This window comes from Miscanthus floridulus, chromosome 9, assembly GCF_019320115.1.
Source record: "Miscanthus floridulus cultivar M001 chromosome 9, ASM1932011v1, whole genome shotgun sequence".
Classification (NCBI taxonomy): Eukaryota; Viridiplantae; Streptophyta; class Magnoliopsida; order Poales; family Poaceae; genus Miscanthus; species Miscanthus floridulus.
Window position 1 is genome coordinate 20,512,367 of NC_089588.1, and position 23,398 is coordinate 20,535,764.

General features: G+C 45.1%; 1 protein-coding gene across 3 annotated transcripts in view; it reads right to left on the reverse strand.

Moving 5' to 3' along the window:
- LOC136483523 (disease resistance protein RGA5-like) overlaps nucleotides 1-23,398 on the reverse strand; it is a 62,390-nt gene that overhangs the window by 33,827 nt on the left and 5,165 nt on the right. Inside the window, exons 4-20 of one of the 3 annotated variants that reach the window (XM_066480606.1) lie at nucleotides 16,272-16,376; nucleotides 15,935-16,163; nucleotides 15,646-15,791; nucleotides 14,441-14,528; nucleotides 14,213-14,359; nucleotides 13,049-13,136; nucleotides 12,682-12,955; nucleotides 12,470-12,569; nucleotides 12,109-12,375; nucleotides 11,950-12,027; nucleotides 11,768-11,869; nucleotides 11,637-11,686; nucleotides 11,430-11,529; nucleotides 11,243-11,341; nucleotides 11,022-11,141; nucleotides 8,119-8,268; nucleotides 7,298-8,021 (exon numbers count right to left, since the gene is read on the reverse strand). In XM_066480606.1, coding sequence (XP_066336703.1) covers nucleotides 7,965-8,021; nucleotides 8,119-8,268; nucleotides 11,022-11,141; nucleotides 11,243-11,341; nucleotides 11,430-11,529; nucleotides 11,637-11,686; nucleotides 11,768-11,869; nucleotides 11,950-12,027; nucleotides 12,109-12,375; nucleotides 12,470-12,569; nucleotides 12,682-12,955; nucleotides 13,049-13,136; nucleotides 14,213-14,359; nucleotides 14,441-14,528; nucleotides 15,646-15,791; nucleotides 15,935-16,163; nucleotides 16,272-16,376 — 2,200 coding nt within the window. In that variant the 3' untranslated portion in view covers nucleotides 7,298-7,964. Of the gene's footprint in view, nucleotides 1-7,297; nucleotides 8,022-8,118; nucleotides 8,269-8,299; nucleotides 9,152-11,021; nucleotides 11,142-11,242; nucleotides 11,342-11,429; nucleotides 11,530-11,636; nucleotides 11,687-11,767; nucleotides 11,870-11,949; nucleotides 12,028-12,108; nucleotides 12,376-12,469; nucleotides 12,570-12,681; nucleotides 12,956-13,048; nucleotides 13,137-14,212; nucleotides 14,360-14,440; nucleotides 14,529-15,645; nucleotides 15,792-15,934; nucleotides 16,164-16,271; nucleotides 16,377-23,398 lie in introns of those variants that run through there. The other 2 variants (XM_066480608.1, XM_066480607.1) reach the window with 2 other exon arrangements.

Here is a 23,398-nt window from a genome sequence, read left to right on the forward strand (position 1 = left end):
CCGATATTCTCCGTCTTCTCCTTGCACTGTTGCACAACCAGGTGGTCCTAAGTACATGCCTCGTGGAGGTGATGTTGAGCCCTAGACAGGGCGGCCATGTCGGAGGTGGCTGCATCGTCCTCGTCACCCGCGGTCGTGGCTGCTGCAAAAGTGTCGTGCACCTCGCGCTGGCCACTGTGGAGCACGAGCAGAGAACCTGGAGGTAGGCAGCAGACGAAGAGGAATGAGTGGTCCGCATGACAGATACGGAGGCCATCGAACCCGGCGAGCGTGGTGTCCGCGCGAAGGTCCGCTCTGCAGCTGCTACGCCACAACAGAGAAAGGGCGAGGAGGCTTACTCGGATCTACGGTTACAGAAAGGTAATCTACGATCCTAACATTGGTATCAGAGCCAGGTTGCCGCTGTGTTACCCTAACCCTAGCCGGGTAAAAGCAAACAGAAAGAGAGACCGGGGTGGCGGATCTCAATGTATACCGGTCACCACCACCACCGCGCGGGGGGGGGGGGGGGGGGGGGAAGATGCCGTGCCACCGTTCTCACCGGCGCACGGCAAGAACAGAACAAATCCAATTCGGATCTAAGGAAAGAAGAAGAAGACCTAACCCTAATTTTAACCCCATCCCAAATCGGGTTAATCCCAAAAGAAGAAGGGGAAGGGGGAAGAAGGGGAAGGAATCAGTCTCGGGGAAGAACAGTGAACCCTAGCAACTCGATCTCGAATCAAAACAGATCGGGTTGAACCCTAACCCTAACTCGCATGGAGAAAGGGAAAAGGCGAAAGCCATTCGGATGAACTCCGAAAAGAAAAAGAAATCAAAAGAAAAGTGCAAATCTCGAACCCTAACCCCAATCGGTTGAATCCGTAGAAAGAAGTAGATTCAAAAGAAAAGAAAGGGAAGAGGGGATAATCTCACTGATCTCGAATCAAACCAAAAGAAAACATGAATCGGGTTCAACCGAACCCTAACCCTAGATCTCCTTTTCGGGTGAACAAGCGAAAAGAAAAGAAAGCAGATACAACTCAAATCGGAGAAGGGGAAAAGGAGACAAACCCTGCCGTGCGTCGGGATGGCTCTTCGTCGGCGCGGGAGAAGAAGGGCCGAGCCGGGGGGCAGCTGCTCGCTGGGCTCGGCCAAGGGGGCGCCGCGGCCAGGCCGCTCGACGGCGGCGTGCTCACCCGTTGGGGAGCACGCGCGCCGGCGAGGGGGCCAGCGACGGCGCCATGGATCGCCCGCTCCACCGCCTTCGAGTCGCTCTCGGTTGCGCTCGCCTCGCTGCTGTGTGAGGAGAGAAGAGAGAGAGCGAAGAGAGAGAAAGGAAAGAATCGAATGGCCTCTAGGGTTTGAGGACCGCGGCCGGAGAAGGCTTTTATTCGGCCGAAACGAACGGATGGCCGTCGGATGAGATCTGACGACGATGGAAGCACGGGCCGCATCGTGGCCCAGGCGGGCGCGCGGGCGCGTGGAGCTTTGCCGGCCCAGGCCCAGGTTGCGGCCTGGGTGCAGCCTGCGCGCGCGCGGTGAGCTGGGCCGGACCGGCTTTTGCTGGTTTTGGGCCGAGAGAGGCAGAATGAGCCCGTATTTTCTTTTTTCTTTTTCCTGGAAAATTGAAAATGCAAATTGGCTCAAAAGAAAAAATATATAAAATAAAAAAAGTAATTTTTCCCTGTGGGTAAAATTCAAGAAATTGAGTAAGAGTTTTTCCGCTGCTAAAGAAAAAGTATATTCTCCAGTTATATTGTACCAACGTGATATTTAATTGGAGAAAAAGAAAGTTTTTCCGCTGCTAAAGAAAATGTTTATTCTCCAGTTATTTGAACCAATGTGACATTTAATTGGAGAAAAAGAGTTTTGACATGATTATGATGTTGTTATTTTCTGACCAACGTTGTTAATAACAATATCATAATTTTAATGATTTATGCATTAATTCTACTTCTGCCCAACAGTGATGTGGAATTAGTGTATAAGAACAGTTGTAAAATTTTAATGATTTATGCATTAATTCTATTTCTGCCCAACGGTGATGTAGAATTAGTGTGTAAGAACAATTGTGAATTTTAATGATTTTATACATTAATTCTATTTCTGTCCAACGGTGATGTAGAATTAGTGTATACGAACAGTTGTATGTTTTGATTTTGACCAACGTTGGAATCAAGGCATGCAAATGGTGTTATTTTTATGTTAAGAAAATGTTTGACCTGGTTTCATCTTGGCTGAGGTGGACTGGGTAGTCACCTCACCGTGTCCCACTAAGTATGTGGTACCGGTGAGGGAGACAAAAGAGAATGATGCCGATTAGGCAACTAAAGAAATGGATTTTGAATCACAAAATATGTCATATGACTTTAAGCATAGGAAGTGGGTCACTACCAACATGAAATGTTTGGCTGTGATAAAGAACACGATTGAGCCTGCAACTGTGGACTCAATCCTAGAGTGTGACACGGTCACCGAGTACCTCGATAGAATAAAGAGTCAGTTCACTGGCTCTTCAAAGATATATGTTACCCAGCTGATAAAGCAGCTGGTGACAGAGAGTTACTCTGGAAATGATGGCATAAGAGAGCTCAAGATGCGTCGTCGAAATTATGGCACTGTCGTTCAGGCCATATTTCGAGAGGGAGAATAGAAAGACTAGTTAAGAATGATATCCTTCCTCCATTAGATCTCTCAGATTTATAGATTTAGAACAATGCAGAGAATGCATAAAAGGAAAGTATGTAAAGAAAGATAACAAACGAAGCGCAGGAATTTTATAGATTATTCACACAGACATCTGTGGTCATTTTCCTGTAAAGAGTGTGGATGGTTATGATTCGTTCATAACATTCACAAATGATTACTCCCATTATGGCTATATTTATCCAATCAAAGAAAGAACAGAAGCATTGGATAAATTTAAGATATTAAAGATTAAGATAGTCAGGTCTGACCGTGGGGGAGTATTACGGTCGGCATACCCTAAAAGAATGACATAGTAGCCCAGTATTCTACACCGGGCGAACCTCAGCAGAATAGAGTAGCTAAAAGAATCAATCGTACCCTGATGGATATGGTGGGCAGTATGATAAGTTACTCCACCTTACAGTTGAGCCTGTGGATGGAGGCGTTAAAACCGCCATTCATATTCTCAATAGAGTATCAAGAAAGTCGGTGTCCAAAACAACATATGAGTTGTGGACAGAAAGAGTACCCTCACTAAACCACTTGCGTGTGTGTGGGGAGCTCTGCTGAGGCTAAAGTATTTTAACCCAAATATTGGGAAGTTAGATCCCAAAATAGTAAGTTGCCATTTGTTTGGCTACCCAGAAAAGTCAAAAGGTTTTTGTTTTCTACTGTCCAGAGAGACATACAAAATTTGTGGAAACGAGACACGCTGTCTTCCTAGAGGATGAATTGATGAGGGGGAGCATGGTAGCTCGAGAAATTGACCTTGAAGTGAAGCGGGTGTATGCACCCACTCCAGTGATTCATGAGCCATTTTTCTCACTACCTGCTGTCGCTGCACCGACAGTGCAAGACACTATAGTGCCAGCACCTGTTGTTATCCCACATGTGGCAACAATGAATGACGATGAGGAACCTATTCTTTAGGATCCTATAGAACCTATTGCCACACATGACGGGGAGCAACAACAGCCTCAAACAGAACATGTGCCAAATGTGAAGGCCCCTAGAAGGTCTCAAAGAGTTAGAAAATCAGTTATTTCTGCTGATTATGAAGTGTACAACACTGAGGAATTTCAAATGGAGGATGATCCCACCTCATTTGAAGAAGCCATGAAAAGTGATCATTCATCAAAGTGGCTTGAGGCCATGGAAGATGAAATGAAATCTATGAATGCCAACAAAGTTTGGGATTTGGAGATAATTCCTAAAGGAGCAAAAACAGTAGGCTGTAAATGGGTCTACAAAACAAAACTTGACTCTCAAGGGAATATAGAGAGATATAAAGCAAGACTTGTGGCAAAAGGATTTATGCAAAGAGAAGGGATTGATTATAATGAGACCTTTTCTCTAGTCTCATGTAAGGATTCCTTCAGAATCATAATGGCATTAATGGCACATTACGATTTAGAGTTACATCAGATGGATGTAAAGACGATATTTCTCAACGAGGACTTGGAGGAAAATGTTTACATGGCACAACCGAAAGGTTTTGTCATGGAAGGAAAAGAACGAATGAGATGCCGCCTAAAGAAATTCATTTATGGATTAAAACAAGCTTAAGACAGTGGTACTTAAAGTTTGATCAGACAATAAAGAATTTTGGTTTTAAAGAAAATATAGATGATAATTATGTCTATACAAAGTTTAAGAATGGGAAGTTTATCTTTCTTGTCCTGTATGTGGATGATATTTTACTTGCTAGCAGTGATGTCAGTCTACTACTGGAGACAAAGAAGTTTTGTCCTCAAAATTTGATATGAAAGATCTTGGTGAACCTTCGTTCGTTCTAAGGATCGAGATTCACCGAGATAGAAGTAAAGGGGTATTAGGACTGTCACAAAAGGCATACATGGAAAAGATCTTAAAGAAATTATGTATGCACAAATATAGTCCCTCACCTGCTCCTATAGTCAAGGGCGACAGATATGAGGATTTTAAATACCCTAGGAACCAATATGAGATCGATCAAATGAAAAACGGTTCCATGGGCTTCAGTTGTCGGAAGCTTGCAATATGCTCAAGTATGTATGCGCCCTGACTTGGCATTTGTTACCGGGTTACTTGGCAGATTCCAGAGCAATTCTGGAACAGAACACTGAAATTAGTAAAGAAAGTCTTACGTTATTTGCAAGGAACGAAATGCCTCATGATGACATATAGAAGATCTGATTTACTCCACATAGTGGGATATTCAGATTCTGATTATGCGAGAGATGATAGAAAATTAAGAAATGATATGTATTCACTCTCGCAAAAGGGGAGCTATTTCATAGAAAAGCTCAAAGCAAACTGTCACTACATCGTCCACAATGTGTGACGGTTTGTAGCGTGTTATGAGGCAACGGGCAGGTGAACTGACTAAAGAAGCTCATACCCGGTTTGAAGGTGGTTGACGACATCTATAGACCACTTAAGTTATACTGCGATAATAATCCGGCAGTACAGTATGCTCACAACATAAGTCAAGTGGTGCTGCCAAACACATTGACATAGAGTATTATGTTGTGAAAGATAAAGTCCGGGATCAAGTCATAAGTCTTGAGCATATAAGTACAGAAAAGATACTCGCAGATCCGCTTACAAAAGGCTTACCACCCAACGTGTTCAGAGAACATGGTGTTCAAAGAACATGTAGCTAGCATGGGTTTAAGGGAAAACCTAAAATTCCTGGACAAAAGAAGGCACAAAGATAAGTATCTATTTCAAAACAGAGTAGTGTGTTGTAGCTGTTAAGTCTATCGACAATGGACCGTGACGATGAGACATGCTCTATGCGCTAATCTGTAATGGAATGAACAAAAGTAAATGAAATTGAAAGATGGTAGTGAGATCAAGGGGGAGAATGTTAGTTGATCTCCACCAATAGGCCCAACGGCCTATTGGACCCTTGTCTCTGCTCCCTGATCGGGGGAGCCCAACCCTAATACGGTTGGTGGGCCCCTGTCGCACAACACATATAAAAGGTAAGGTGGGGATCAGGGCTCGGTCTACGAGGTTCAACGGAGCCGCCGTACCCACTTACAGAGAAACCTAATCCGATCTAACGGAGTGCTGCCAGTGACGGGATGCTCCACCGACTCCGCCGTCGCCCCTGCAGGGTTACCACCGAGGCCTCTGCAGCGCCACTAGACTTCATCTCCACCGCGCTGGACGCCTACTACACTGTGGCACCGGCGTCTACTCTGCTGCTACGCCGCAACAGAGAAAGGGCGAGGAGGCTTACCCGGATCTACGGTTACAGAAAGGTAATCTACGATCCTAACAGCGGTAAGTGTTGGTGGGCAGGCACGCGAGACGATGGAGCGCGTTGTCCTCGCCGGGATGTCGCGATGGTCTAGTACGGCGGTAATGAAGGATGCGAGACGGGCCTCCCGCGCGAGCGATGGATGGCCTGTAGCTCCACGGCGTCCCGCAGCGCGACACAGATGGTGCATGACTGCATGAGGCTATGCCGACGGCGTGCGTCAGTGCGTAGCCGCGTGCGGCCTGAGAAGGTGCGGAGGGAAGCCGACGCGAACGGGAGGCGGAAGTGATGCGTGGTGTAGAGCCAAGGTCCACACTGAGCACCGAGAGGACCCATTATGCAGCTGGTGATGTTGTTGGACACCGGCCTTGGCCACCGACGAGGACAACATCATGGCGACAGGGTGGAGGGCGGCGACGAGGCGCAATGCAAGCGGCATCAGGCGAGCTGCACGGGCGAGTGATGTAGCCTAGATGCAGGGAGAGCAGCGGCGGCCAGTGAGCTGCATGGGGCTGCGGCGGCTGAGCTATGCTGGACGAGCGCCGAGCGCGCTAGAATCACAGGACGAGCAGAGCAGGCCGAGCAGCACGGGAGCTGAGTGGCCCTGTAATGGCTGAGCGAGGTTACCACATCATAATAGACATTTGTCTTCACGCCACATTAGCAACTGATGCCATCAAGGAGTGCCACTTTAGCAAAACCGGGTATAAAACCACTTGGGGTTATGTGTCTGCTTTTTAATAGTTTAAGGTGTTCAATACATGGTTTTATAGGTGAGGGAATTAAGTAGGCACCTAGCCAAATGTCAGGAGGTTATTTAGACTCCTTTCTTTTCAGTTGCTAGATTTAAGCCCCAAATATTAGTACTACCGCATTCCCTTTTATGCACACATATATCAAGATTCAAACTTTAAAAACTTTGGTTAACAATGATTTTTAACTATTATAATATAACCTCGATATGGTTATATTTGTAAGCAGTTGTTACTATCTAATAACCATAAGTTTATAACAGATAATTAATAGGCAATATAAAGTAAATAAATGTTCTACACCTTATAAAACGGAACGGAGGGAGTAGTTGTGAAAGATAAAAGAAAGCCTTCTTCACTCGGTGCTTTTTTCACAAGCGGACCAGACCGAAAGCCTTCTTCACTTATGCTGGTTTTCTCCAAAATAAATTGTTTCAGGGTATTGCAATGTTGCCATTCATTGATGAAAAGCTGCTAATTTTGGCTACCAAGACGGTGGAGGACAAACTTGCAGTAAAAGAAATTGCCTATCTTCTATGCAAATGGTCTACTAGACTTTGTTGCACGTGAGTGTTTTACATTTGTATTTTGTAGGTGCATGAGATAAATAGAAACGCAGTTCGGCAAGAGAAGATCTTCGTGAGGAACTCAAATACTCTGCCAAATGGTGCAGCACTTGCGCAGACATCTGACCGTTCATCAAAAAAGTTTCCAATAGATCAATCTACCTGGTACAACCAAGTTTGAATTGATGCTACGTTGATATGCATTTCTTTTATTTCTGAGCAACTTATAAGAATGTTGCTAAATCCTAAATTTCATTCGACATAGTGAACTTGAGGGTGGTTCTTGCCTGTCAACGACGATAGTATAAGCTGTGGTTGCTTCCAGTCACAGATAAGAGATCTACAGGACATTAGGAATGACCAAACAATGTATGTTTTTCTCTTAACCCTGTCGTATCCAGGCAGTACTTTCCTAAGAGAATAAGTCATCCTTTATTTTTTAAAGTACATGTTCTTGCGTATGTTCCAGATCATTCTTGTTTTCCAACCCAGAACCTGTGAAAATCATTCCAAGACTACTTGATCATATCAAGAAACCTGAAAAACGTTTATTCAGATGTCAAGAAAGCTGATATATACTGCCGGGTGGTGGCTTTACCCAGCAGTGATACCCTGCCGGGTGTTTGGCTTCCCGCCAATTTTCTAGATCCTCGCCTTACCACACGACAGTGATTAGTAGTCACTGCCGGCTCCAGCACACCCGGCAGTGGCTTCGGCAGTGGTTGCTTATGACATAGTGTTATCTGCCAATTGGTTGTGCAGGAAGTCCAAAACAGAGAGGCGCTGCATAATAATCCAGATAACGCTTAGCTCACAACAACACACAGGGGTGCAACGATGATGAGGATGAGGAGATATGATGGGGATAAATAATGCTTACCCTTTGTTCAAGACTAGCTTGCTTAGAACCTAGCTTCAGCTTCTCAAGGCATTCAATTGCTTCCTTTAAACCTTTGACTGCAGCGCTTTCATTCCCAAGATTTCTATCAATATCCGCAACTTTGGCAAAAGAAGTTGCTAGATCAATTACCTATATCCAATAATTATCAACTTATCATATTATAGGTTGCCCATCATAAGGAAACCACACTGAAGTCTGAATCATCTATTTGTTGTACGTAACAGCTTAGCTCAAAGAGAAACAGTTAACCCAAGTTAGGGTGTGTTTGGTTGAGCTATGGCTGTGGGAAAAAGCTGTTGTAGGCTGTGAGTTGTGGGAAAGCTGTTGTGGGCTATGAGCTGTAGAAAAGCTGAAAGCTGTTTGGTTAAACAAGTATAAAATATACCTTCTATCTTTATCTCTCTTGAAACAACTATGTAAGAGCTTTTCATTTCACCAATTTCGAAAAGCAGAAAGCCAAAAGCCAAAAGCAGGGTCAAACCAGCTTTCAAAAATGAACTACGGAAAAGCAGCTGCTTCTGAAAAAGCAGCCTCCAAAAGCAGCCCCTTTGGTTGGGCTTTTGGCTTTTAGGGCCAAAAGCCGAAGCCAAAAGCCCAACCAAACAGACCCTTAGACTAAATCAAGCTTCACTGCTCAAACAAAACTATTTGCAAAAGAAAAATTATATAAGAGCAATGAAAAATTTTACAAAATATCAAATAAAGATACATTCCATAAAAAAACAGATGCAAGCAAACCAAGGAATCTAATGTTGACATTCTAGGACTGCAGTTGTACAATAACGAGATGCCTTTGAAAGTATGGATCCTAAAAAGGTCGAATTTGATAACACATCTGCAGTGAAGCATATAATTTGATTTATTTAAGCTATATACTGGAGATAGTGTGTTAGGGAAATACAAAAGCTTGCAGCTATGCATCTTAACAGGAACTTGCGCTTTCCTCAGAAGTACAGGTTATCTTGGCCACGTTTTCTTCATTAATTATTCCGTTGCTCTGCCATCAATACATCTGTAGCAGTCCAAACAAACTAGAGATTTATGCTTGTTTCTCACGATCACACCCATTTTTAGCAATGACTCTATCATCCTCAATTTGTACAGTTCCATCTCGTCTGAGATCCTTGACATTGTGATGCAGAAAGCACAACACCCCAGACCATTTGGAATTTGGAGCAACATCAAGAATCTCTTCCAAGATAACAACAAGAGTGGGGAAATCTACGTGGGAGCAGAAGTTGGCATCCTCATCCATAGTCATATGTCAATTACCAACTATTGACATCTCCTAATTATCTTGGATGACACTTTGGCCACTTTGGGCAGCTGGTTTCAGTTGCAAGGTTCAATTTTTAAATGGCTCCTCAACACGGGGATAAAGCATGGCGCAGGGCCTTCAGGTGATGGAAATAGTCAGTTATCGATATATTCACCTTGGACAAGCGCACAAAACATGTACTCAAAGATGCAGCCCCCATCTCTCCATATAATCCCTCAAGTTCTCTATGCTGGTGCATATGATGTGAACCATCATGCTATTCTGACGGAGGACAATAATGTAGCCAAGTTGTAGACACTTGTTCTCTTCCAGAACTTAACTCATGAGGGTATCACACGTCCGACCTGGACCCCCCACGTCGGGCTAAACGGGCCAAGCGAGGCCCAATGCCGGCGCTAGCCGGCCTCGGCCTCGCCCTGCGTGCAGGCAGGGGGTGCGCGGACTAGGGGGGCATGGCCGCCGCCGCCCCTCGGCCCCCTCCCGCTCGGAGAATCCAGGATAGATGGGAAGTTTGGGAAATTTTAGGGAAAATAGAGTAGAGTTTTGTTTAGGAAATAATATTGAGTAGATTTGAGTTTATCTTGGAACTAAGAAGCGTTTGTTAGGAAAGGAGAACCCGCATCTATAAGGACTCTCCCTCTAGTTTGCTTGGAGATTAAGTCTAGGTTGCTTAAGGGTCAAGTCTCCCAGGACTATAATAAAGGGGCGATGTAACCTTTCAATCTTAAGCAAGAAAAAAGGGCATAGTGCCTTTCTATCTCTCTCTCTCTCTCTCTCTCTCTCTCTCTCTCTCTCTCTCACGCCGACGCCGCCCTCTCCTCCCTGTGCACGCCGCCCTGCCCTAGCTGCGATATGATTGGCGTCGTCAAATTAAAGAATTGAGCATGAATTAGGGGGAGATTGTTGGATAATCCAGGCTCATTCTCTAGCTCCGATCTTCACTCCGGCTATAGATAGGAATGTGTACTCGATCCCAGCCAAATCGAGTGCATCTGTACAACCTGATGCATGCTGCGTTCATGCAAAGGTCCTCCTTCCTTTCTAGCTGTAGACTTAGCAAGTAGTGGTGATCGCGCCCGCTGTGTGCTCGTCCGTGGGATGGCGTGGACGGGTAGGAGTCCATGGCATGCGCGCCGTAGTAGGATCAAGGGCCATGGTGGCCATGTAATCTTTGCCTATTTATATCAGCAATAGTGTAGAAGAAAAGCTGTGTCGTTACAGCACCAAAACTCGCTGAGTCTTTCCACTGTGTTTGCGTGTGTTCACCACTTGTTCCAGGGTCGTCTTCCTCATCTCCGGCGACGGGCACCGGCGAGCCGAAGACTTCAGCGTAAAGGTCAAGCACAAAGAGAATGTGGGTATTCTAGGCCACAGTTAATCACTGTCCCTACCCTTTTACCATGTAGCACACTACTACAGGAATGGTTTCTAGGGGCGGCTGGTGAGGCTTTGTAGAGGCGGCTCGGCCAGCCGTCCCTACCATACCGTCTCTACAAATCATGCATTTGTAGGGGCGGTTCCCAGATCGCCCTTACAAATCGATTTGTAGAAGCGGCTGCCTACAAATCCAACTGTGAGAACAAAGGAAAATGGATAAACTTACTTCCTCATGAACTGGAGTCAAGCAACCATAGTCAGAAACTTTATGAACAAATGACGGACCAAAATCATCAACATCAGATCCTGATTCAGCATTTGATGTATCACTTAACATGCCCTGCCACTGAAAGAGCAAAATATAGTAGTAGTTTTAGAACAAGAATCCAGAAAAGCAATCAGCTTCCTGCAATACTACTAATGAAGGCTGTAATTTTAGAATCTTACTTTCATCTGTTCCAGCCGAAAGGAAGAGCTGCTTCTTTCGTCCACCTCAGAAATAGGTTTGATTTCCCTCACGCATCCAGCTTCCAAATTGTGGATCAGCTACAAATAATGTCTATCAGTATATAGAAAAACAAGGACAGCATCTAGATAAACTATTTTCATGTAAACACAACACAGAAAATGGCACCTTCAATATATAAGGATCATTCCACGGCCCTTTGCTCGATCCAAGACAACCACCCTTGTCACTACATGTGCATAAACCACCAAGGAATTCTGGCAACTCACTGAGAAAATTCAGGCATTATTAAATGCTGAGGGCTAAAGCTAGGAAACAGCTAAAGAGAACAAGTTCAGACAAACACAGCTAAGCTACCCATGAGTACACACCTACCTCGAATCTATTACTTCAAGAAGCCTACTCTGGTAGTTCGAACCGAGCACCTACACAGACGAAACAAAAACTAATGATTGTGCTACAATACAAGTGTCCACTAAGGATGGTATATAGTTTATGGAACTTACATGAATCTTGGATGAAGTTTTTGGGTCAAGGAAGCCCTTCACACTATTCCAGATCCACTTGAATCCACTGCCAGCGTTCACGACAAACATTTGGTGGAGTGTCTGCATTTATCACATTTTACTTGATTGGGTCACCAGGCAAAAATCCTAACAACATATTACCCAGTCAAAAGTATAATTACCTCAGGATAATAGTCACTATCAATCTTCTGCATCCGGTGTACTAGTTCTCTTGCAGTCTTGGAGAAATTCTTAAACCCCTGCAGAAAACAATCAAAATGAATAAACTACAAACAGATCTGCATTCTGTAAGCACAGTTCAAACTGAACCATTCACATACCACACCCTGGACGTCCAAGATGGTAGTGATGGAGTCAATGTGCCTCTTAGCAGCCATTGAGCAGGCAGGGAACCTCTCCCTGAAGGCCCTCTCAAACTCCTGGACATGGTACTTGATGTAGCGATCCACCGACGTGATCTGCATGAGCTTGTTCGGATCCACCTTCCCTAGCCTCTCGATGTACACCGGCCGGCCCTCGCAGTCAACACCATGGTAGCCCTGAGGGTAGTAGCGCAGCACATCATCCAGTTCCTCAAAAACAAAATCCTGAACGCATGAAGTCACAGCAGAGTATTAGTATATCAAACAAAGACTAGTATTTCCCAAGTACTGCTTGCAGTCCAGACTTCACAGTGATCACCTCAAGGATCGTGTCAGTTCCGAACTCCTTCCTCCATTTCAGCATCTCTGACCACATCTGCATTGCCTTCTCGGCTTCGAACTTCCTGGCCTTCATGAACCTGAACCAAACATTAACAAGGCGACGCGAGTTTCAAATACTGGATACTGGAATTCAACAAACCACGTCCAAACGCAGGCAACGAAATAAAGGGACGGGATTTAAAATGTGACCTTAGCATCATGTGGAAGTCATCATGCTTCTCGGGGAGGAGGTCGTGCGCGGCAAGGCGGTCCCGGAACGAGGCGACGGCGCGCAACTCCTCGACGTCGCGGTTGTCCTCGATGGAGATGGCAGCCGGCGGGAAGCGGAAGTCGACAAGACGCCTCCCTCGCTTCTTGAGCACGTGGATGGCCTTCCGCCGCAGCGAGCCGATCTTGTGCCGCCACCGCTCGTCCTCCGAGTTGCCGTCGCACAGCGATATCTCAATGTCCTCCGCATGGCTCACTGCAGACAGAGATTGGGCACGGCACCGCGCTAATCATTACAACAACAAAAAAAAAATCCAAGACAAAGAACAGGAATCGCTTGTCCCCTTACCAGACATCTTCGCCGCCATCAATTCTGGATTCCTGGATATCCCAGCTGAGACGTCGCGCTCTCGCACCCAATCTTGAATCACCACTGTCTGCGGGGGAGAAAAAGAAATACCACCAACGATCAGTTCGCTGCATCAACCATTAAAAAAAAGAAGCACATTTGGTAGCGCGGGCGGGCAGGCATGAGTGCGAGCCCTGCGCCGCGGACAGATCTGAGCAGGAAGGAACGGAGGGGAGGCGAGGACCAAATCTCGTTGCCAAAATAAGGATTGCAGCTTCCAGGCCCTGAGGAGGAACCTGCATTGGTTACTACTAAAAGCAGCGTGGCATCCAAGTCGCCATAAATTCCACCCAAAGGAACAGCATGTACGTATCCACAGGGGAGGGAAGGCGCCGGTCATTTACTCCTCCCAACCCAGGAGGAACTTCTTCTAGGCAGAATAAAAACGAAAGATGAAGCCTGACATGACAGCTCCAATCCGTCGCCACGTACCCCCGCAAACAAAAACACGCGAACAGCGAAACAGATCGTCGCGCAAAACAGATCCCATCAACGAAACAAAAACCAGTAAAAATCTCTCGCGGGACAGGAGAGGAGAGGATGAGAACTCACATTTTTGTTTTGGGTGGATTGGAATCAATCAAGAACCTTGGCAGCTAGGGCGGAGGCGAGAGGAGAGATTGGAGGCTTGGACCTTTCTCTCTCTCCCTTCCCTGCTCCCGTGCTCCTTCTGCCTCTCTCTCTCCAACAAATGGATACAGCAGGGCAGCTAGTAATAGCCGCCTCTACATACCAGCCGCCCCTACAAATCGACGTATTTGTAGGGGCGGCTCGTATTACCAGCCGCCCTTACTGTGCCATTTGTAGGGGCGGCTGCTGTGCTGGAGTCCGAGCACGCCACTGTAGGGGCTGCTCCAATGCCAGCCGCCCCTAAAAACAAACCCCGTTGCTACAAACTGTTTTTCACGTAGTGGCACTAATAGGTGGAGCACAGATTACGGATTTTTAGAACTATGTAGATAACAAATGGCTGGCATTTTATTTTATTTTCCATAGAAGTTTAGTGCTATATTTGTAATGTTCCTTCCATTTCTTGTTTAAGACAAAGAAATAATTGTCTCATTTAGATTTGTGCTAAATCATAACTGGCAGCACAGAAATTACCTGGGAGGCAACTGCTAGGTGTTCTTTTACTGCATTTCTGCGAATATCCAATGTACGGGCATAATAACTTCGTGCAGATTGCAAGTCCCCTTCATAGTAGTGAAGGTCTCCAATTTTATTAAGTGAAACTGAGAGAGTGTGGAGTATCTGTAGATGGATGTATAAGCTGAATTAACAGAACATTTTTTTTTGTGAAGTCATCACACTGGTAATAAAATTGAATATGACCTCAAGATCCTTTGCAGGCAATTTTGAGAGTAACTCGGCACTTTCTTCATAGTAAGTGATTGCTGAAGGAGCATCTCCCAACACCCGACTAAAACATAAAACAGAGTTATATGGATGCAATTCAGTGATCAACAGACCAACAAAACAAGGGCAAAGTAACAGTGGTAAAGAGGGATGGTGTGTATTAAACATACTAAAACAAGTACATCCCCAAGACAATAGCTTGTTGTAGACTGTTATAACGGTGTGGTAGGAGTAAATATACAAAAGTAGATGTGCATCAAGATACAGTATCAGGTGAAAGGAATAACCAGCTTAGCCATAACGAGACACTTCTTTTATTCTTCTTCTGAAAGAACAGGCTACAGTTATAGATATGGTACTGGTATTAATTCCACAGAAAATCTCTTGTTCAGTTGCAAGAACCTAGTTCAATATGCACTTGGAAGTATTAATTCCATATAAAAATCTTGCTGATTTGCTGGCATTACTACCTTATACTATGATGGACTCTGCTACATTGCACAAACCTTTATTTTTTTCAGAAAAAATAAAGCTATATAGACATTTAGATGTTAACGCATTCTGTTACCAAGAACATTCATGATAACTGTTATCTCAATTAATCAAACTCAATCCATGCTTAAAACATCAGTGGCAAGTTAGCACACACACACAACTATTGCTCATTACTATCTAGATGGAATGAGCCTTTTTTGTTCTTTTAGGTGGAACTAGAATGGCCTTTATGCTTGGCAGAGCAAGCATTGTGCCTCCAAATTACAGAATATTATCCATTGTATACAAATTTATGTCATTTTGTACATGATGCACAACCTTAGTACTAACGTGAGCAAATATAACATGAGCAAATACATTTAGACTGACAGCAGAGGCACTAATAGTTTCAGCACCCAAATTTCTTTCACTGTACTAAGTTCTAAAAGTTTCCCGAAAATATTTTCAAAGGAATTTAGTAGTCATACTCTTCCTCCTTTAGGTATTCCATGCACAAAACATGATCACACGTTTATATAGAGAGGGGTACACAAAGATAATGGTAGTAGTTGGTAAAGATTTACTGGGTTGAACCAACAGTGCATTAATAATTCATAGAGTTCGTACCAGTACTCCAGTAGTATGCTTATAGTTTGCCAAAGTGGGAACAATAAACTAGGAGTATCATAGTCAACAGAGAGCCATACCAGCAATCCCCAAGCATTCCTAGAACAGCTCCAAGCTGAGAGCGCAGATCTATATTATCTACTGAAGAACTCAACTCCTCCCTCATATCTTCTGCACACATACTGAGCCTTGTCTTTGCACTTCCAATATTCTGAGCACGGAAAGCCTGGAAATGTAAAACTTACATGCATTGTCAAAACATCATGATCATTAAAACAGTGGTATAGACCAGAGAATAATTAGCGATAGAAATTTAACCTACTAACGAGTTCATACTAAGAGGTAAATGCAGTTGATTAAATCACTGACCCTCATAGCTTGCTGCACCAGAAAAGCTCCTCTCTCCATGGAAACATCCTCATATATCACCTTGTTCTTCCCACCCAGTACTTCTGCCTCCCCTGCAGCATGTGATCTTTTGATTCGGGCATGACTGTCAATGAAGAGATGGACAAGGGCCTGAACTTCAGCATCGGGCTCGACGCCCTCTATATCAGCACCGCACAACGGGCAGTCCTTAAAGGGCGATACACAAGCCCTGCATTGAAATCCGGTAACAAACTATAATTTCAGCATTTCAGGCGACGAAGGAAATACAATATTGATCTGGACGAAAAAATAGAATGTACTAGTACAAGAGACATACTTGCAGAACTTATGGGAGCAGGGCTTGCATCTGCTGCATTCGTGGAGAAGCGCCTGGCAGATCGTGCAGCTGAGTTCGCCGAGCTTAAACGTTTCATTTGCCAATCTAAGGATGTCCATTTGATACCATTAAATATTAGTTATTTGCAATAAACTTAGTGAAATTTATGATAGTTTGACTTAGGAAAAACTCATAAAATCCTTATATTTTTGGATGGAGAGAGCAATAAATAGGATACGGGAATATTGGATAAGCAATACGCTACGTGATTGGAATGTCATGTCCATCCCATTAGTGCCTATGTGATGATGGATGAAAAGAACAGTAAGCATAACACTGTTTACATGTAGTGCCACCGAAGTTGCTATTCACACTACATTAGAGTGTAGCAGCCCCTTATCCAGCAGCCCAACACATAATCAAACACCAACCAAACAATCAAATACCAGTTACTTAAGTTCTTAACTTAACAGAACATGTGGAACCTTTTTAGCGCTGCTAAATAAATAGCCCACTAAGGGCCTGATTGGTATAGCTCAACTTCACTAGTGAATCAGCTTTTGTTGGCTTTGGCTCCAAAAGCAGCTTTACAAGTAAAGCTAAAGCTATTTTCAAAACTGTTCGGTAAGACAGCTTCTTAGGGAAGATAGCAGAGAGAGAGAGAGAGAGAGAGAGAGAGAGAGAGAGAGAGAGAGAGAGAGCTAGGAGAAGCTAGTATTTTCAGCTTCACCCAGCTTCACCTGGAAAAATATGCCTGTGAGAGGAGCTGAAAAACATCTTTTAGGGAGAAGCTGTTTTATCAAGGGCTGTTTGGTAGGAGAAGCTGAAAACAAGTTTGTAAAGCTGGGGCGAAGCCCTACCAAACAGGCCCTAAGCCATTTAGTGTAGCTATTGCTTGATATAGCTCCAATGGCCATAGTTCACACAAAAAAGCAAAACCGTAGCCGGGAGGGGCCCCAGCCGCTATATCTACCGCCGCTATAGCCTGCTATTTTCAACAATGGTATAAGGTGGGGTAGTCCTTGCCCATTAGATTAGTCTTTGAAGTTGAGTTAGGGTTGACGCTTTGGTTTGGTGTGGGCTCCAGTGGACCTAGTTTAGTCACACACATCGGAAGTTGATGGTAGGGGTGCACAAAATATAAAGTGATATCAAAGCCCATGGTAAAAAAAAACTAGAACATCTCATGGTCACATGGTAACGAGGGAGCCCAAAGATGCGTTGTGTGTGACGTGGATAGTTGGACTCGTAGCCTAGCATAACGTCTTTCAGAGATCACAAAGGGTATGCGATTTGAAGAGTTAGGTTTGATGTATGATGGGGAAGATTGTTAGGTTTAGTCCCACATCAAAAATTGATGGTGGGGAGCACAATATATAAGACGAGGCAATCCTCAGCTATCAGACTAGTTTTTTAATTCAATTAGGTCCAATGCCTTGGTTTATTTTGGGCTCATGTGGACCTAGGCATAGTATGGGTATAGCGAGCTAGCCAGAATCCATTGGGCACTGTAACAGTTTGCGAGCATGGGTTTTTAGCTGCCAAATTAAATCTTATGAGATGGCAATACCTAGCAGATACGTTGTACCTGTTAAGTGTATGAAAGCCCATCTATTATAGACCCATATGGCCATGAGACTTTCTATATATGGTTATCTCCACTGATAGAGTAATTCATTCTCTCAAATCTCAAGGTTAGTAACATAGTACCAAGGCCACGGATTAGGGTTAACGTTAGAGCTAATCACACTTGTTAACCAACCGATGATCCATTTTTTACCCCATCGGTGTCACAAGTTCAGCCGCACATGCGGTCCATCTTTCGTACGTCGTTGTTGTAGGGATCGTCGTCACCGTTCGTCCTCTATTGCGGCACGTTCACTTCATCTCGTCACCCGTCTGTGCAGCGTATCTCCCATCTGCGCCTCATGCCCATCTGCGCGCCCTTCGCGTGCCACTGCCGTCCGTGACTCCGTTGGCATCCCCTCTGCACATTGTCCGCGACTCCACCTCCTCTTCGTCGTGCATCACCGCCCGTTTGTGCAGGGTTCTGCGGGCCTGTCTGCTCCATCTCTATAGCTTCTGGTGTCCGTCCTCGACTTGTGCCTTTGCATCTGCTCTGTTCTGGCTAGGCACCTTTTTGCTTGGATTGATTGAACTCTGCATCTGTCTGGGCTCCTGGTGCTGCTGCCCGACCACCTGCTGCTCTGTTCTGCTGCTGTGGTGGTGCCGCAGTGCTACAAAGTGGATGGCCCTAGTAACTATCGAGAGTGGGCTCTCTCTATCAAAACATATTGAGGGGCCATCGTATTATATCTCATTTGACTAAGGATCCTTTAGTTGGCACCTCAAAGGATGGTTGTACTGCTACAGTCACAACTTGGACCAATGATGATGGATGTGTCATGAGTGCTATTGTCACAGTATGAAGCCTTCTTTGATCATGAGTCTTGAGAATCATGAATCTTCTAAGGAGATGTGGGAATATTTGCAGGGCCAATATGTTTAGAATAGTGGTGCTCTCCTGCTCACTCAAATGCAAGGTCTTCATGAGCTTCAAAAGAATGACATGTCCATAGAGGATTACTACAACGCCTTTGATCGTGTGATGGGGCCTTTTCCCTCAATGGTCCCTAATTGTGATAGTGGGTGCTCAGGTTGTTGTGTAAATAAGAACAAGTTCATTGAGAAATTTCTCATGTACCAGTTATATCATGGATTAAGGTCTGATTTTGAGCACATTCGCAAGCAGTTGCTCAATACTCCTACTCCACCCACTACTAATGTCCTGACTGTTTTGATTGCTGAAGAGACACGTCTCTCTTAATCACCTTTTGTACCAGTACATCACAATGTGCTAACAGCCTCTCAGAAGAACAACATAGCAAAGGGCGAGTCTTCAGAACCTTGTGAGCATTGCAAGAAAACTATTCATTGTTCAGAAAATTTCTTTGCTCGTTATCCGGAGAAGTTAGCTGATTTTCGTGCAGGTCATGCTGCTCATGGACGTGGTACACCTTCCACATCTCGAGGCTCAGTGCTATTGCTGCTGCCTCACCTGCTATTACTTTTCACCCATCTTGGGTTCTGGATTTAGGAGCTTCTTTTCATGTGACATCGGATCACTCCCAGTTAGTTCGTTGCAGGTTAGTCACTGACGGTGCTTCTATTTAGACAGTTGATGGTACATCCTGTCATATCACTCATCAGGGTTCTCTTTTCACTTCCCATTTTTTAATACCTGATGTTTCTTTTGTACCTCAATTGTCCATGAATCTTCTTTTAGTAGGTCAAGTTAATGACCAAAATTGTTTTGTTGGAATTTGATAACTCATCTTGTTTTATTCAGTATGGTCGCACCAGGACTGTGATTGGGACTGGCCATCGCCGTAAAGGCGCTCCTAGCCTCTACATCCTGGACACCTTGTGTCTTCCTTCATCTACAGCCTCCACCGCTTGTGTCATCTACTGCATCGTCATCAGTGTCTTCCTTCGCCAAATGGCATTATCGTCTTGGTCACCTATGCGCATCTCGTTTATCAGCATTAATAAATAAAGGTTGCTTAGGTCATACTTCTATTGAGCCTAGCTTCATTATAAGGGTTGCAAAACTTGGCAAACAGACACACTTCCATATTTCTCTAGTGTTTCCCATGCTGCTAGACCTTTTCATCTTATTCATTAAGATGTATGGGGTCCTGCGCCTTTTGCTACAAAGGGTGGTCATAAATACTATGTCATTTTTATTGATGATTACTCTTGTTTACACATGGATTTATTGGCTACTCTGTTCATCACAAGGGATACCGCTGCCTTGACACTATCTCCAATAAGATCATTGTCTCCCACCATGTGATATTTGACGAGACATCTTTTCATTTTGCCGAGCAACTCGGCAAGCCTTCCCCTGCGGAATTCGAGTTTTGAGGCTTTCTAACCCTGTGCCGATGCCCATAGGCCCGCCACACCCTCTGTTGTCTACAGATCCATCCACGCCATCACCACCATTGGTGGCCCCCTCAACTGACCCTACACCAACGCCTATAGGCCCCGCCACACCTTTTGTTGCCTGTAGATCCGTCCACGACATCACCACCATTGTGGCCCCTCGACTGACCCTGTCGGGGACACCTTTGTTCCTGCACCAGTCACCTCCCCTAGCGTCCTTCCTGCACTACCACGTGCAATTGCTGCCTCTGGAGCACGGGCTGCATTGCCATGAGTGGCCCCCTCGCCAATGACCCCCGCTGGTTTGCACCTACCATAAGGTGTACTCCTAGTGCCCGGCTGCACCTGCGCCAGCCTCTCCTATGCCTGCATCGCCGGTCCCAAGGGTGCGGTGGCCGTTCCGCCAATAGATAACCAGCACCCCATGGCCACCAAGGCAAAGCATGGTTCTTGGTGCCGACCCTATACCATGCAGTGCCCCTCTCCCCGGTGCCGAAGACCTATCGTGACGTGCTTGCTGGTCCCAATTGGTGCGCCGCCATGATGGACGAACATGCTGCCCTCCTGCAGAACAACATGGGATCTCATGACACGTCCATCGCGTGCTAACGTGGTCTCCGGAAAGTTGATCTTCAAGCACAAGTTCCATGCTGACGACTCCCTCAAACGCTACAAAGCACATTGGGTACTCTGCGGGCTCACTCAGTGCCCAAGTGTGCAATACACCAGACCTTCACCGGCTGGACATCAAGAATGCTTTCCTACATGCCACCCTATCCGAGATGGTTTACTGCGTTCAACCTTCTAATTTTGAGGACTAAGCGCATCCAAACTTCATCTGCCACCTCATCCGTTCACTCTATGGTCTCAAACATGCCCTCATGCGTGGTATAGCCGGTTTGCTGCTTACCTGATCTCCCTCGGGTTCATGGAGGCCAAGTCCGACACTTCGCTCTTCATGTTCCACCGAGGAGATGATACCATATACTTGTTTCTCTACATCGACATTGTCCTCACTGCATCATCAGCTGCCCTGTTGAGCTGCACTATCACTGCCTTGCAACAGGAGTTCTCTATGAAGGACCTGGGCGAGCTCCATCACTTCCTCGGGATGTAGGTTTGAGCTCCATCACTTTCTCGGGATGTAGGTTCAACGCTGCGCCGACAGCTTGTTTCTCTCGTAGCACCAGTACATGCCTGATCCTTGACCATGCTGGCATGGTTGCCAGCAAGCCGTGTTCTACGGCCATTGACACTTGTGCCAAAGTGTCGGCCGCAGATGGCACCCCAATCAGTGACTGCTGCAGACTTCCGGAGTTTGGCTGGCGCTCTCCAGTACCTCACCTTCACCAAACCGGACACCTATGCCATACAACAAGTTTGTCTTCATATGCATTATCCAAGGGAACCTCATCTCACAGTTCTCAAACGCACTCTAATACATCTGTGGTGCTCTCCGTCTCGGGCTTCTCCTATGGCCATCAGCACAGATCGATCTAGTTGTTTACACCAACTACGTTGGCTGTCCTGGCACTCACAAGCCCACCTCGAGCTATGTAGTGTTCCTCGGGGATAGCCTCGTCTCCTAGTCATCCAAACTCTAGTACAGTGTGTCTAGGTCCAACGCAGAAGCAGAATACCGCGGTGTCACCAATGCAATAGTCGAGACCTCCTGGCTGAGCCAACTGCTACGTGAGCTTCACTTACCTCACCGTGCGACCTTGTTGTACCGTGACAACATTAGCGTTGTCTACATGTCCTCCTATCCAGTTCAGCATCAACTCACCAAACATATCGAGATCGATCTTCACTTTGTTCGGGAGCATGTTACCATGGGTGTTGTTCGTGATCCACATGTTCCGATGTCATCCCAGTATGCTGACATCTTCACCAAAGGGCTACCAATGCCGGTCTTCAAGGAGCTCATATTCATCTTCACCAAGGGTCTGCCATCACCGATCTTTATAGGGAGTTGAGATCTGTTGCAGTACTAACACGGGGTGTTAGACAGATAGCTGGCCAGACCTTATTGGCCATCCCTACTATAAGCGCTAGGTACTTGAGCCCATTGTGGTTTCTATAGATTGGTTACTAATCATGATAGGCAAGGATATCCGACAATAGTGATACTTCTATAAACTAACCCTAGATCATCCTAGCCCATATATGTACATGTACTCCATGGCCCTATAATCAATCTACAGTTTTATCGTGCAATTCCATTGCCTTCATCGACCACCACTGCTAACAAACCACTGATCTTCCATGCATAGCGTCAGCAATGCTCATCAGTGTGGGGGCTACCGAGGGCTGGAACCATGGCATGCACCACAACACGAGTGCCAGTTGTTTCCCGAAGACGGAGATGTATAGGCAAAACTAATGATCACATTTGTGAATAGAAATCACAAATTGTAGCAAGGGTTCAAAGAGGCAAGGATAGGATGTCTTATGAGAAAACTGCAAAAAAAACACCCCTTAAGTCACTTGGATTTTGAGTCCCCCGCCCCAACCTCTATAAGTTATTTTGTGGCAAATACTGACCCCTACAGTGTTGTTGCGAAAAACACCGCACACGAACATGGTTAACCAACTCAACATTTTCATCAATTTGGGACCACCAATGTAGTTTTTATTAAAGTAAGATACTTACAAGTATAATCCCTACACCTTTTCAGGATTCCTCTAAAAGAATCGCCGATAAAGGCTTAAACTTTGTCACATCATCTTTCGCTATATGCATAAAATTTTCATTGAAGCGTACTGAATAAACTTAATCCTAACACTTCAATAAACTTAAATTGGCCTGTCGTATCCCTACACCAAAAAAGCCAGGAGGAATCAGTTGATTTTATGCAATGTGGGGTGGTTTTGCAACAGAGCTAAATGAGAGGGGGGAGCATTTGCAACAAAACAAATTATGGGGACTCTCAAACACAAAGTGACTTATGCGATGGTTTTTGCAATTTTTCCCTGTTAAAGATTGTTGTCTTTTAGATATGGTTTGTAAGGATTTGGTTAGATCGTTTCTAGGAGTTAGGTTTACTTAAGGGTTTAAGTAATTCTCTCTACATGGAGAGATAATGCATCATTAATCTAAAGGGGTTGGCTTGAGGAATCACCTCAACCTAGATGAGGTTGTGCATCATAAGTTTATCCTATGATTTTGATGGAATGGT